This window comes from Caloenas nicobarica, chromosome 4, assembly GCF_036013445.1.
Source record: "Caloenas nicobarica isolate bCalNic1 chromosome 4, bCalNic1.hap1, whole genome shotgun sequence".
Classification (NCBI taxonomy): Eukaryota; Metazoa; Chordata; class Aves; order Columbiformes; family Columbidae; genus Caloenas; species Caloenas nicobarica.
The window spans coordinates 51577617-51592252 of NC_088248.1; the positions used below are offsets into that span (position 1 = coordinate 51577617).

The 14636-nt window shown below is 39.3% G+C and overlaps 1 protein-coding gene across 8 annotated transcripts in view; it reads left to right on the forward strand.

The window, feature by feature from the left end:
• FRYL (FRY like transcription coactivator) overlaps positions 1 to 14636 on the forward strand; it is a 163875-nt gene that overhangs the window by 23195 nt on the left and 126044 nt on the right. For 6 of the 8 annotated variants that reach the window (XM_065633166.1, XM_065633168.1, XM_065633167.1 and 3 more), the window contains exon 1: positions 4882 to 5110. The exons of the other annotated variants lie outside the window; for them this stretch is intronic. In XM_065633166.1, coding sequence (XP_065489238.1) covers positions 4933 to 5110 — 178 coding nt within the window. In that variant the 5' untranslated portion in view covers positions 4882 to 4932. Of the gene's footprint in view, positions 1 to 4881; positions 5111 to 14636 lie in introns of those variants that run through there. 8 annotated transcript variants of the gene reach the window in all.

Sequence of the window (14636 nt, forward strand, 5' to 3'; positions counted from 1 at the left end):
TTTAGTTTCTGCATTTAAAATAAAAAAAAGATCTGTGACTAAGTTACAGATCTAAAGCAAAAAGGCTTGCCATTTTAAAAAGCATGGTGTATACAGAGAAAGAAATGGGGTTAGTCTTCTGTGTGAAATTATGACTGTATCCTGCTAATTGGCTAACAAGTAATAATGCAGCTGGCCAGAACCTGACACCTCTCATGTGTTTAATACAGGTGTGTTAATTTATACTTACAGGCTAGATTGCAGGTTCAGTGTTTACTGTTTTATTCTGCTTTCAGTTATGTATGTCTGACTTCAGTTTTTTTGAGGGGGAGGAGCAGTTTGTTTTCATTGAGATAAGACAAATTCTTACAAATTAGACTTCTATTCTGAGATTAAAAAGGAGAAACTTCCTGTATTTTTTTCCCTCTAAGTAAAATATGTGGGTGCTATCATAGTCGCTCCATTTCCTTAGTAGTTTCACTCCCATTTGAAACAGTCATATCAGGTTATATTAGCAAATGGGAGAAAATAGTAATGATGCTTGTTTGGTGACCACTAATACTATGTTCAATATGGGCTGAAGGATGCACAGTTAAAACTCTTAAGCTCAACAAGTATTAACATTTCTTGAAGACCACTTTGAAAGAGTGGTCCAAGTTATGCAAAAGGCAGAACTCGTACCCTTTCTATAGTCCTGGGTATTTGCGGTTGGAACTGGCTTGACAGTACCTCCTGGACCAGGGTCCCAGCAGCAGGAATAGTTTTAGTTTTGGTTTTGACTTTGTGTTGTTTTGTCCTACCAAACGTGGTCATGTCTCTGAGAAGCCGTGAGAAAGCAAGGGTTTGGTGTGCCCCCAGGAGCTGTGCAGCCCCACGGTGTCACCAGGGCGGTGGGGTTCGGTGTGTCCCCAGGAGCTGTGCAGCCCCACAGTGTCACCAGGGCGGTGGGGTTCGGTGTGCCCCCAGGAGCTGTGCAGCCCCACGTTGTCACTAGGGCGGTGGGGTTCGGTGTGTCCCCAGGAGCTGTGCAGCCCCACGTTGTCACCAGGGCGGTGGGGTTCGGTGTGTCCCCAGGAGCTGTGCAGCCCCACGGTGTCACCAGGGTGGTGGGGTTCGGTGTGCCCTCAGGAGCTGTGCAGCCCCACGGTGTCACCAGGGCGGTGGGTGCCACCGTGGGGAGGTTCGGTTTCAGTGCGGGGGTGCTGCCGGCTGGGGGTGCTGCGTGCCAGGGCGTGGGCAGTGCGGGGTGACCTTTCGGAACCTTTTTATTCCCCTATCGGCACCATAATCCCCCTGAGTCCAAAGGGCACTACTCTTTCCCGCCTCCAAAAACCCCAGTACCTGGCTTGCCAGCTGACATGTTAGATTGGAAGGATGTATTGTGTCCTCTCTGTGACAGCTGGTACAACTGGGGTGGGTTTGCTTTACCAAGGTGGTATAGTTTTGAAAATGTCCTGTGTTACAAAACTGAAGGTTTGTAATGCACACTTGTTTGTGAAGAGACCTGTCAAATAACAGGTGTTTCTGGTAGGCTACAGGACATCCAGGCTCTCTTCTAAAATTACACTTCCAAGTATGTTGTCTGTTTCATAGTTGTCTTTTACTATTGTTGTTGCTAATTCTAAAAATTTTCTAGACATGAACTCAAGGGACTTGAAAGTAGTTTCTCTCAGGTGGATCTTTTGTTCATGGATTGAGTTGTGTTTTTTCAGTGTTTCTCGTTAGGATGTTCCTTCGTCAGCAGGGTCATCTGCTTCAACAGAATCCCTGTGTATCTGCTCTTCCTGTGCACCCCCACCAACCAGCATAGCTGTTTGTGTCCTGAAAGGTTCAATCCAAAGGGACGGTGCTCTGAGAAGTGCTGTTACCCTCTGATCACTCACCGCTTCTCCCAACGTGGTTCTTGTGCATGTTTCATGATCTGTTTGTATTCCCTTCTGATGGGAAGGCCTCCTGATGTGGATTCCTGTTAGTGAGGGATGTGGAGCTTGGGCGTTATCTTGCTGTTTTTATCACTAGCTGCAGAACTGCAGCAGGGGAAGCCTGAAGGCACTTCACTGCAAAACCAGAGTCATGCTTTGAGTGCAACAGAAGTGCAATACACACAGAAAAACATCAAAGGACTTACTGTAATACAAATAATAATTCTATATAAGCTGGAGTCAACCAATCCTCTTTTTATTTATTTAGAGGTTCCAGAATAAGAAAGGCTTAAAAATTATCAAATAAGGCTTTTTGTAGCCTCTTTTGGTTTCTTTTAAGGATGAATTTGATTATAACAGTTGTAAGACTTCTCAGATGTTTTCCACTGACAAATTATCTGTAAAGCTTGCTCTGATTGTATAAAAACCACAGTTGTACATTGTACTGTTTAAGGAAGACGGTAAGAGCAATTGTGAGAGTAGTGTACATAAAATGACGTAGGCAGAAACCTTAGCTTTCTATCTTAGCTTTTACAGAATGTAATGAAATATGGGAAGTCCTGGAGTTAACCACCATCCATCCATATACATACCTAAATAGAAATAAAATATATACATATATAAATATATGTATGTGCCCAACCATCTTCTGTAGAAAACTGATATCTTTTTCTTAAGAGTCGAACACCAACCTGAAGGAAAAAAATTAATCAAAAGATTTTGGATACACCCGTGTTATATAAGCTTTATCAGTTTGTCAAGTTTAATCTTGAAAATATGATAATATGTATGGTAGGTTGTTTTTACTCTTTGTGTTTTCTTTGTAAATCCCGTTACTTGAAAGGCTGTTATGTTTTATTAAAAAAGTGTGGTTTCAACTTTTTTTTTTTTTTTTTACGCCCAATTCACATATGCTGCATATTCTTTAGAAAGTGTCACACCTTACGCATTTAACTGAAATGATGCACTGGCTACTTGCATTTCATCTGTCATCTCCACCCTGTGTCCACATACATGCTAAAACCTCTGTAGTGTGATTAAGAGCACTTTGGTGTCTGGTGTGAACCCTTCAGAGGGCGTTTCAGTTGGGTACAGCTTGAAATATCTTGATTACTCCCTTCTTTGCAGACTGCAGTTCGGCCTGTGGATGGTTGAAAGCATTCTCAGTCTCACATGATTGTCTGCATTTCTCTCTTGTTCTCAAATGCTAGAAAGTGAAAAGTAGGTTTGTGGCAAGATTTCAAGGGCAAAAAACGAAATTCTATGGAAAATAATGCTATTATGGATAAATGATTGCTTGAGTTTGTAATGACTTATGATCTTTTATACTCACGAATTATCTTTGTGTATCTTATTTGTTCTGAAAACACATAATATATTTTCAGAAAAGTGGTTTATGTGTAACTTTTTTATATTGGTGGGAAAAATACTGTGAATGCAATAATGATGCACACAATTCTTTTGCTCAGTCTCCCAAATCTTTCACTGCAGGAAATTATATTCTAACAATATGTCTTCTGTGATAAGGTCAGGTCAGGCCTTGTGGAATTTTGTATTCATTTACGAGAGAAATGTAGACTAACTTCAATATGTGGGGATTTTAATGTAGATCTGAATACTAAAGATATCATATGTTTTTGGTCTATATAGAACTTGAAAAAAATTCTTACATTACAAATTTAGTGAACTTGTACCAAATTTTTCAAGTTGTGGCATATGAAGTGTGACAGTAGAGTTGGTCAGTAGAGGACTGACAGCTGAATCTGAGCGAGTAGCCCCTTGTGAGCACTGAACTGCTGGAACTGAGACCTGAAATGGGTTACTCTGCCTTTCATAGGTTGTGTTCTTTTTTTTAAGAAGAGCTAGGCACAGCAGTGAATTTCAGATAAAGTACCTTCTTTTAAGGAATGTATATTAGTGTGGTGTATTTCATGCTTAAGCTGGATAACTTTGTGTTGAATGCCTTCAGAAATGTCTTGGAGACTGAGCTGCTCTCACAAAAATAACAGAAGCGTGCATGCCGCTGCTCAGATATTCAGAGTGAGTATTAGTGGGTTTCCTCTGAGAGGTGTATGTACAATCTTTGGTGGCAGATGAGGTGAGAATATTACCTAGTAGTGTGTCAGTGGATCTCCAAGTCTAGTAAATAATACTTTAAGTCATAGAATGATACATATTCCCAAATGTAGAAAGCATTAAGGAACACTCTTCTATGCTAATGTATAATTTTTTTCCCTGAGCTTTCTGCTCCAAACGCAAGGTGTCTTTCATAATGGCTTCTTTAAGCTAAATATAAAACATTTAAACTTCCCCCAAACAAAACCAAAAAACTCAGCTAAACCAGGCATATATGGAGAAGCAGCTCTAGGGATAAAGTAGATGTTTGGACAAAATGAGACAGGTTATTTCTGTACTTAATGTTTTCTGGAAGATGGCTCGAGTATTTTAGGTGGTAAATATAGCATCAGTGTCTCTGCAAAACAGAACTTAATGTTTATTAAATGTTAGTAACTTTGTAGCTAGTAGTTAAAACCATATGAGAAGCAAATGGTTTGAATTGTGGTGCTGCTAGACACTTTGTAAAGCTGGTGCATAGACTTTCTGAATGATAAGTGTTATCTTTCAAATGCAGATGAACACTGTGTACTTCATGAAAATTAAGAGCTATTGAACTCTGTCAGATAGTAATTTGAAATACACTGTGCATTTTATTAGTGCTTAAAATTGTTGCAATGCTAAATACGGTGTCCTCTACAAGTGCAGATTTTAGCGTGCGTTGGTTAATATATAGGCCTGTTGTTTGGTTTTCTTATCAGTCTGTACAGTTAGACGTCTTTAAAATCTGCCTTGGAGCAGCTGGCAGCTGACGTGCTGGTGGTGGCACCACCCAGGTTCAACGTGACATCATGAGGAGCAGTGCCGTGTAGTCCACCTCCCTGCTCAAGGAAGTTGATCTGGGAGCCAGACTGCGCAAAAGTGTAGCTAGACCGCTGAATTTAGTAAATGCTGAGAACACAGAGGGCATGTAAAAATGGAATTCCTGAAAAAAATCGTTCCCACTGCTGTTTCTGGAGATGTCGTTCTGGATGCTGGGAGTGCTGCCTGTGAAAGCTCCCCAAGGCTACTGAAGATGAGACGTGTCAGACTGTTTGCGTTAGGACAAACAATAGATGGAGACGAGGAGACACATGTTTCATATCCTGCTTACAGTATGTATCCATGTCATCAACCTGGTCAAAGCTGATTACGAAGCTTTTTCTTCAGATCACGATAGTTTTGCTAAATTACCAAATTTGATTATAAAAGGCCTTTTTGTCAGAGTCACTATTATAATAGTGTCTTTAGTTTTAGAACTATTTTATAATTGACACACTCTCATGTGTTAGTGACCTATTTGTAAGTAACTTTACAGGATTTCTAATGTGCTCATGTCTTTGCATGCCTGTATGACCTTTTTTTTTTTTTTCCCTTTTTGGGATAAGTATCCCTATTTAAGTTTCTAAACTGTAATGTAGCTGTGATTAGGCACTGAGATGGGTGCAGATGGGTGCTGCACCAGACTCGGACTGCAGTGCAGGGTTCAAGTTTTATCATCTTTTCTCTCCCTGTTTTTTACATCCCCAAATTTTGTAAAGCTTTTCCTTTTAAGAGTTTGTTTCATTTCAAACAAGTTTATGCTTTCCTTTTTTAGTGTTTTGAAGGTTGCAGATTTTTTAAAAATAAAAATAATATGTAAATTAAAGTAAAAATATGGACATTGTATAGAGAATTTTTAACTTAAAAACACAGGTAAGCTTGCTTATATGAAGATTTTTCTTTTTTTTACTACCTGTTAGTGTCTAAATATTACAGTGTATTGTGCTAATAAAAAGAAAGAGAATGAGTTAATGTTTGTTTTTCAGACAGTTCAGCTGGGTGGCAATGGAAAATCCAGTATTACTGTTTAATGTTTGTATGTGTGTGCTTTTGGTGATGTGTGTGTTTGTGGGTGGTGTTTTTTTTTTTTATTTTTCCTTCTTCTTTCTGCCTTCAGCTAAAATCATAAGGTCTTGAGTCTTTATGGTATTGGATCCTGATGGCTATTAGATACACAGTTTTACTCTTTGCTATGTGGTGGCTATTTTCAGGAATTATTGTGGCCTTGAAACTTTTTCCCTTATGTGTCTAAGTGCAGAGCTGGGAGGTGGTGACATCCATCTTATTGGCTGGTGAACTTATAGCCTTAACTATGGAATTAAGTTGTTGCTGTTGTTGGGATACAGGGATTTCTTTGGAAAGACTTTTCTCTGCCTTTCTGATTGTAATATAAACCACTTTTTTTTTTTTTTTTTTTTTTTTTTACTCTGTCAGGTTGAGTAACGTTGGCAGCTGGGGAAAGCAGGGACAGATCTGTTTTGTTAAAGGAATTGTTCCTGTGTGTAACAAATTAGAACAAGTTAATGTTGTAATTGTATGGACTATTGAAGACTAGTTACAGAGAAAGGTCTATTAAGACTTCTGTTGCCTGTTGCTTGAAAATTCTGATCAGCAGCTCATGGTGAGCTCATGGTGTCTGAAAGGGTGATGCTCTCTTAGCCAGATTTGTGTCCTCATTTAACTTTGAATGCTGTAGAGCCATGAAGTTTATAGTTGGATACCACTGTGATTTGCACAGCTTAAACATCTCCATAGGCATATCTCATCAGTTCTGCTTTTATGCTGTTTTATGGTTTCCTTATAGGCCTCACTTTTAAATAATATTTTATTTCAAATGTTGCAATTTCAGAATAAATAGAATTGTCTTTGTCCCAGGATAAAAGAAAATGCTATAGGCTGAAGTTTGGAGACAAACCAGATGCATTCATTTACCTTTGTTCAATGTTTTGTCAATAGTTCAAGCAAATGAGGATAATAAACATAGAATACACGAGTCCCATGGTTGAAGATGAATTCTTCTTTCTTGCTCATTAAATATTTGCCATATGGTGATTACTAGGAGCGATTTTGTGGAAATCAGTAGTGCCTAACTAATATCACTTAATAGCGTGATGTCATCATTTGCGAAATGCAGACTTATAGTCTGTTCTGGGATCATGCTTTTACAATAGCAGATAGTAGCTGAATCCTCTTTAAATTATCTGCTTATTTCTATTTTTGTATCTTGGTAATGGAATGAACTGCTCTGTGGGAATAGAGCAAAAGAACTACTGTATTTGCCAGTTGGGTATGCTGCAGGAGGCAGGTGTCGACTAAACAGGTAATAAAACAATACAATGACTTGGGAAAAAAAAAGTAAACATTTACTTGCTTAATGTCAGCAGCTGTGGTGTTAATGCACCACCAGATTTAATATGATGAAGCTGTTCAGAAACTCGATAGGTTTTTACAGCTAAGGTGGTTTGTCCTGTAGATATGTTTGAATTTGAAAGTGGATGGGGTTTTTTCTTTCCTTTTACTTTCTGTTCCTTATTGCTGTTGTTAGGCAACATTTTGTATTAATAAGAGCTTAGGTGAACTACAGAGTCTGACAACTAGTTTAAAATCTAAAAGTATTTCACAGGATCTTCAACCAACCAACAAACCAACAAAACTAAACTATTCCTGGCATGCAAAGCATAAAAGCAAAATGTTATTTTGATAATAGCACTCAGTTGGGTTTGCATATACCTGACCTAAATATTTTGTGTGGAATTCAAGTGATGAGATTATTTTTTTTTCTTTAGGATTAAAATATTTGTCAGTATCGCCTTTCAAAACGTTAACTCAATTAGTATATAGTTTGTTTTATTGCTGAAAACAAGGCCTTAGAAATATGCACTTGGTGGCACATCTTTTTAAATGTGTAGCTTCTGTCAGAATGGTTTCAAGTGTATTTTAGAAATCTTTCCTAACTGTCTTTTTAGATTTATAAGATCACAAGAACTCTAGAAAAAAAATCTTACTTGCTGAAGTATTTGCATATGATTGTGTGCATTACAACACTTAATAGATGTAAGTAGTTGTTTTAAACTTGTTGTAGTATTTAAGAGTTGATATGTTCACAGCTTTAGAAGTTTATGTCTCAAAAAAGCTATAGTCCAAATTAAAAACAGAAAGATGAGCTTGGAAGAGCCGGAGAAAGTATTTTACTGTACTGAAAAACACATAATATTTGTACACATACAGACGCATCTCTAAACTATGTCATATTCTCCCTTTTGGTGTTTGTAGCGTTGAAGAAGGGGAACGCCACCACTGCTGTGTGCAAACTGGCAAGTGGCAGCTGTACCCGTTCTGTGTGACGTGTGCCCTGCTGCTGCAGGTTGGGGCTTGGGCTGCGCTGTGAGGCAGGGTAGCGAATGCTGTGGAACAGTCTTGGTGGCCAGCTGTGACAGTCCAATCTGCAGTAACTGTACAAGGGATGTTAAATTTATCAGCGATGTGAGTATTCTCATTGCTCACGGTGTCCACGTTATTTCTGTGTATGGAAAACATCTCCTTTTGCAAACATTAAATGTGCTTCCTTTCAAGTGCCTCTGCTAGGGGAACAGAAATAAGCCAACTGAAATGTGTTCTTTGGTGGTAAAGAAATGAGTAGTAGAGTTGTAATTGCCTCAGGGGGCCAACAGCAGGGGCTGGATGGGCATCAAGTGCCTACGAGTGCTGGGTCCCTGTCATACCAGCAACTCTGCAGGGCACATTCAGCTCCGTGTCGCATTTCTGATCAGCCCTGTACAGCAGAGGATGACCAGGAGGTCCAGCATCTATCTGGAATAAAAATCAGTTTCTGTACCATGGCTTCCCTCGATCTCCAGTCTCCGTTTGCTTCTCGCTTACATTCAGAGACTGCTCCATAATACTGTTTGGGATCCAGCATGCTATTTACATAAAAATTTCTAACCCTCTCTCCTGTTATCACAGCAGATAGCATTGTTTCGCTTGAGTAATACTGCAGGAAATTGTTCTATGTGTATTTTCCATAAGAGTAATAAGAAAGCTTTCCCATGGGCCTCTGGAACCTGCTCTTGAAGCTCTTTGCAACAGAAGGTAGTGGAAGGGGATTTTGTTTAGATTTTCGAGTGTGGTTTTACAAGTGGATCAGAGGGATCTAACAGTTCACTGCCAGTGAAAAGGGCAATCTCGCTCCCAGCTGTGCAGCCTTTCCTCGTCCCCTGTCGAGCGCTGGTGTGGCCTTGCCCTGAGCTGATTCATTTCACAAAGCCAACAGAAAATGTTCTAATATTTTTGGGGCAGTATTTTTGAGATGAATTGGCGAGGGGAATCAACTCACTGAGAGGGCCTTCTTGGTCAGTAGTGGAGGCAGCATCAAATGTCTTGTCACCAAAAGTAGCAGTCGCCTTCTGGATACTCTCTGTTTTAAATATATTGATTTGCGGAAAATGAATTCTTTAATATTTTAGGTAAGTGGAAACACAAGCATCTCTCCAGAGTTTTAAGTGCAGTGATTATGCATTTTATCATTACTGCTTATAAGCAAATACAATGACCATTGGGTAAATTATTTTTAAGTAAGGCATTTGCGTAAGATGGACCCAATAATGAACTGAAGTAATGTCCAGCAAGGCTTTTTAAAAGTAAGCCCGAGTGCAAAGGGAGTATGCCTCTGACTTGTTCATTTTACCATTAATGCAGAAAATTGGCTATAATTATATTCAATTGTTTTAAAAAAAATGAGAGAAAAAGTTGGTATGACTTAGTACTAGGATATATCTCAAATATGATTTTTGGCTCTGTTTTTTAAAGATCTCTTCTGTGTGTGGTGTTTACTTGGCTGTATGCCTAATATACTTTTACTGTAGTTGTCTCAGGGTTTTATCTGCAGAATAAGCATGCAGGAATTTACAATGAATGTACTTTTTTTCTTATAGTGTGGTGTATTTTGTTTCTGTTTGTTTTGGTTTAGTTTTTTGTCCTTCCTTTCTTTCCAAACCTTACGTTTACCTCATCCCAAAGAGTGACAAAGTAATTTTAACTTAGTACTTTGTTCAAGGTGGGTGTCATTACAACTCAAAGTAGATCTAGAAGGGCCTTTTCTTCCAACTTAACAGCTACTCATATGGATTTCATGAGGAGGTAATTTATTTGTTTTCCTCTGAGATATGGTGAACAGAGATTACTTTTTGTTGTTGTTGTTCACTTAGTAGATTACATCTGCATCACATTTGCAGCTTCTGGACTTCAAGCACCTAAAAGGTTTTCCAAGGCTTAAGCATGTTAGTATAAGGTTTCATGTGACAGCTGAACCAATGTAATGGCTCAATGCCGTGAAAAAGAAGTTGTACCCTTCTACCTGTGTAGTTGTCTCGTGTATTCACTTCTGGTGCTCCTGGTGTGTGTCTGTCTTTAGTGACAATTTGCTAAACCAAGAGGAAACCTCCTTCCTTCCCAATACTAACGGATAGGCAGCAAACTGGAACACTGTGAGAAAGAACCAACAGCAAATTTGGGAAGGGAATGTCAGTAATCTTGGTGTCTGGGCTTTTTTTTTTTCCTGTTCTTTTTGTCTTTCTGTCCTGCAGATCATAAGCTGAAAAGTCAGAAGTAATGAGAACTCCAGTTTATTAAAGAAAACGTAATATTAGAGGTGAACTTGGACAATATTTAGATGCAAATATTCTTTAAAACATCATCTTTAGGCTAATTCTTTGAGATAATGGAGTTAAACTTAGGAGGGGATTGTAAATAAAGCCAATATCTCTTTACCTTTCCAATCCACAGTTACTTTACACTAAGATAGCTGGGAGAGGGACAAAATAAAGCCTTTGACTTAAAGGAGAGGGAGAGAGAGGTGATAATATGGGGAGAATGAGAGAAAATGTAATATAGCCAGAAAAACAAGCAAGTCTTCAGAACAACCCACAACAGTTGATTGAGGGGAGCTGTGAAGTGCTGAAGTCAAAAAGATGTGGAGAAACTTGTTACAAAAATAATTATATATGCTACTGTAAAACTGTTTTCTTTATGATATGCTAGTAATACAAGGACATAAAAGTATTCTTTTTAATTCTTTGTGTCTATCTAACTTGTCCACAGGTCTTGAAAGCAACATTTTGAGAGGGAGAAAAGGGTTTAGCATGTTGTTTCTTTTTGACTCACACTGTAAATTACTTGCATGTAAAACAGATTTTAAAACGTACCTCTCACACTGCTACCTATCTGTTTATTATAATGTCTGGCTGCGATCCAAGGTAGAGTCTGTAAGAGGCTGGACAGCGTATAAAATCACAATCTCATTTTTAAGGAGCTGCTTTCCTTTAAGTAGAAAAAGCTATCCTTTAAAACACATTAAAATTGATCACTGGGCTAAAAATCCAAAATAACACCCTCCTACTGCTCAAGAAAGTATTTCTAAAGTTGATATAGTATTTACCAGCAGGGTTAAATCAGCAGTTCCATATGAAGATGCTATGCTAGTGACATCAGCAATTCAGATTTAAGTTATGAAAATATTATAATTTGAAGGTTTTGTTAAACAGCTATTTAGAGTTGAAAATAATCCATGTTGCAAATGCAAAAGTTTTAGTTTACAGGTGATTGAACAAGTCTTAATCTCCTCTGGGGTGTTTTTTCTGTTTCTAATGCAAAATGCATTGTAAATGAAAGAGGCAGATATGACATGACGTTTTTCAGAAATTCATGATACTTTTCATAGACTCATAGAATAGTTTGGGTTGGAAGGGGCAACCTGGGCCAGTGTTTTACCCTTTCAGTGTAAAAAAAAAAAAAAAAAAAAAAAAAAAAAAAAAAAAAAAAAAAGAAAAAAAAAATCCTCATATAGCCTGAATGTCCTCTCCTTTAGTTTAAAACCCTTACCCCTTGTCCTATCACAACAGGCCCTGCTAAAACGTCTGTCCCCATCTTTCTTATAGGCCCCTTTTAAGTACTGAAAGGCCACAATAAGGTCTTTCCGGAGCCTTCTCTTCTCCAGGCTGAACAACCCCACCTCTCTCAGCCCGTCCTCACAGGAGAGGTTTCCATCCTCGTGATCATTTTTGTGGCCTCTTCTGGCCCCTCTGCAACAGGTCCATGTCTTTTGTGTACTGAGGGCTCCAGAGCTGGACGCAGGACTCCAGGTGGGGTCTCACCAGAGCAGAGCAGAGGGCCAGAATCACCTCCCTCGACCTGCTGGCCACGCTCCTTTTGATGCAGCCCAAGGTAGGATTGGCTTTCTGGGCTGCAAGTGCACATTGCCAGCTCATGTCCAATCTTTGATCCACTAGCACTCCCACGTCCTTCTCCGCAGGGCTGCAAATGGCTGTTGGGAGATTCTGTTGGCGTACGCCCACTTTATAAGCTATGCAATGTCTCTTTATATAGAGATACTACATTAAAAAAAATTCTTTAGCTCGTTATTACCAGTGAGGTCTGTAATGACAAGTATCTGTGGTGGACCCTGATGGCTTTGGAGGCTTTTGTTGCTCATTGACAAGACCAGTATGCCAATGTGAACTATAGATACTTTAGCATCAGGATGCTGTTGCACAGTTCTATTAGACACTTACTCCAAAATGTCTGTCTCTTGGCATCTTTGAAGATGCACTGGGGTTAGCCTTGTCTCAGTTACTTCTTTGAGAAGATGACTGGCTGAAGGAAGAATGGTTTTAATTCAGAATATTTTCTAACTTGAAAGCAGAAAAAAACCAGGAAGTAAAACACATAAAAGCAGCTTATAACTTATGTAAAAAGACTGTATTTCTCCAGTATGTTGTTTTCTCTTGGTTAGAATTAGGTTTAAAGTAATTTTTCTTCATTCTTTTGTTGAGATTTCCATAAACTCTTATTTCGCGGAAGGAACAGTGTAGAACTGACTAGTTTAATTTGCCCAGAAACTATGAAATTATACACTATATATTCGTAGGTAGATTGTATATTTGGAGAGTTACTGTGTTCATGTTAGTTACTGGAAGAAATTAACGTTATGTTAGTGCTCTATTAAGAAATGACATGACTGACAAATAGTGAGCAGCCGGTTCCACGAATAAAGTCTAAGCATATTCTCCATTTACCTGAATGTATTTCTGCCACCTGATTTCAGTTCTACCCTTTTCTTTAACTAGTAGGGATTACAGTGGAGTGATTCTGTCCCTTTCCCTTGGATCCACTCTGCCAGGTGTGGGTGTGTGGATGGAGAGCTGTGTGCGGCATCCCCGGAGGAGTGATGAGCTGCTGAACTTCGTGTCTGCTGGGGGTCTCTCTCGCCCAGAGCTGCCACACGTGCATCTGCTGCCCAAGGCTATTTCATAGTCCAGCAGCTGGGGTGCTTTTGGGAGCTTCATACTGTGGACTATTTGCAGAACTTCCAGACAAATGGGGGCTTGTTGTAAACTTTTAGTTAAGTGTGTTAGGTGTTTGGTATCTAATTATTACATTTAGCCGCCTTTGGGTTTGTTACTACTTCTCATTTTCTCACTTCCTGATTTTTGTATTTCCTTTCTTGCTTTTCTTCAATGTGACAGCACACTTGCTGAGGATAAAGGTTCAGAAATGACACTCATATGACTGCCATTAATTCTGACTCGCAAATCAATGTGTGCATGTTAATTATAATTTTTAATTTTAAAAACATTTCTATTTTGTACTTCTGCTTCAGGTTCCTAAAAAAAATCTGTTGTTTCACAGACATGGAAAAGCTGTAAAATTCAGCATTAAAAACACTTAATTGTTTAAATCCTGGTAACTAAAACATTAAAATATGCATTGTAAGCATTTGCTGGTTGTTGAGTGAAGAAATATGCCAATTTAGTTCAACCATGAAGAATGCCATGTTAATGTAATTATTATATTTATTTATTATATTGGGCAATGGAGCTCCTTATGCTCCTGCCCTCTGGAACTGAAATATTGGGAATGGCAATTTCAGGAGTTGAAACCTTAAGACAAAATTGCTTATCCATGCCTTGCTTTCCTTCTCTGCCTGTAGCTACAGCTTGCAAGTCCTTATACTGTGTGCGCAGGGCTTGTAAAACTGCCACCTACACAGGGATTTAAGCTGCAGTGGAGTAACTTGGTAGGCTTGTGCTTGTGAGGAGGTTTAGCAGATACCTGAAGTGGTTCCCAGTTGTTACTGTGCAGTCCCCCGTCCCTCTGCCCGCTCTGAGCCCTCTGTGGCAGAGGTGGCCGAACCAGACAAACCTGCACTATGCCGGGCTGTAAAACGCTGTAACGTAGAAACAGAAAAGGGCTGCAGGCTGCCAGCGGCAGTTCCTCAGGAGCAAATGTTCAACTTTGCTTATGGCAGAGGGAGGAAGGCAGAAATTTATCTCATGGCGCAGGGCAAGGCAAACACTCGTACCTTCAGCTGCTGTATGAGTCTAGTGGGAGTCTGCATCCGAGAACATTTGCTACCCGAGTATGATTGCACTCGTGAGGCTTAACAGACTTGGGACTTCTGTGCTGAGTTTACCTCTATAGCTAATTCATTTTTTTTTTTCTTGTAAAGTTTTCCTGGATGAGTCCTAAACCCTTCCCACCGCCCCCATGCTTTCTATAGACTAGCTGATCTTCACATATTGCAAATATGATGTTTCCCATAAAAGTGGCACAGACATCTAGCAGCTTGGGTGGAGCAACAAAAATAGAAACATAACTGATTTGTAGCAGTTGTCTCAAGGCCTTGTAGGGTAACAGTTAAGCCTTTCCCTATTCTATCCATTTAAACGCCCAGCAGCTAAGCAGGGATTTTCTCTGTAGCTCCATAACTGTTTCCAGATTACATTTAAAAGGTTGGTGAAAACTGGAGTGCTGGTTCCCCCAAAC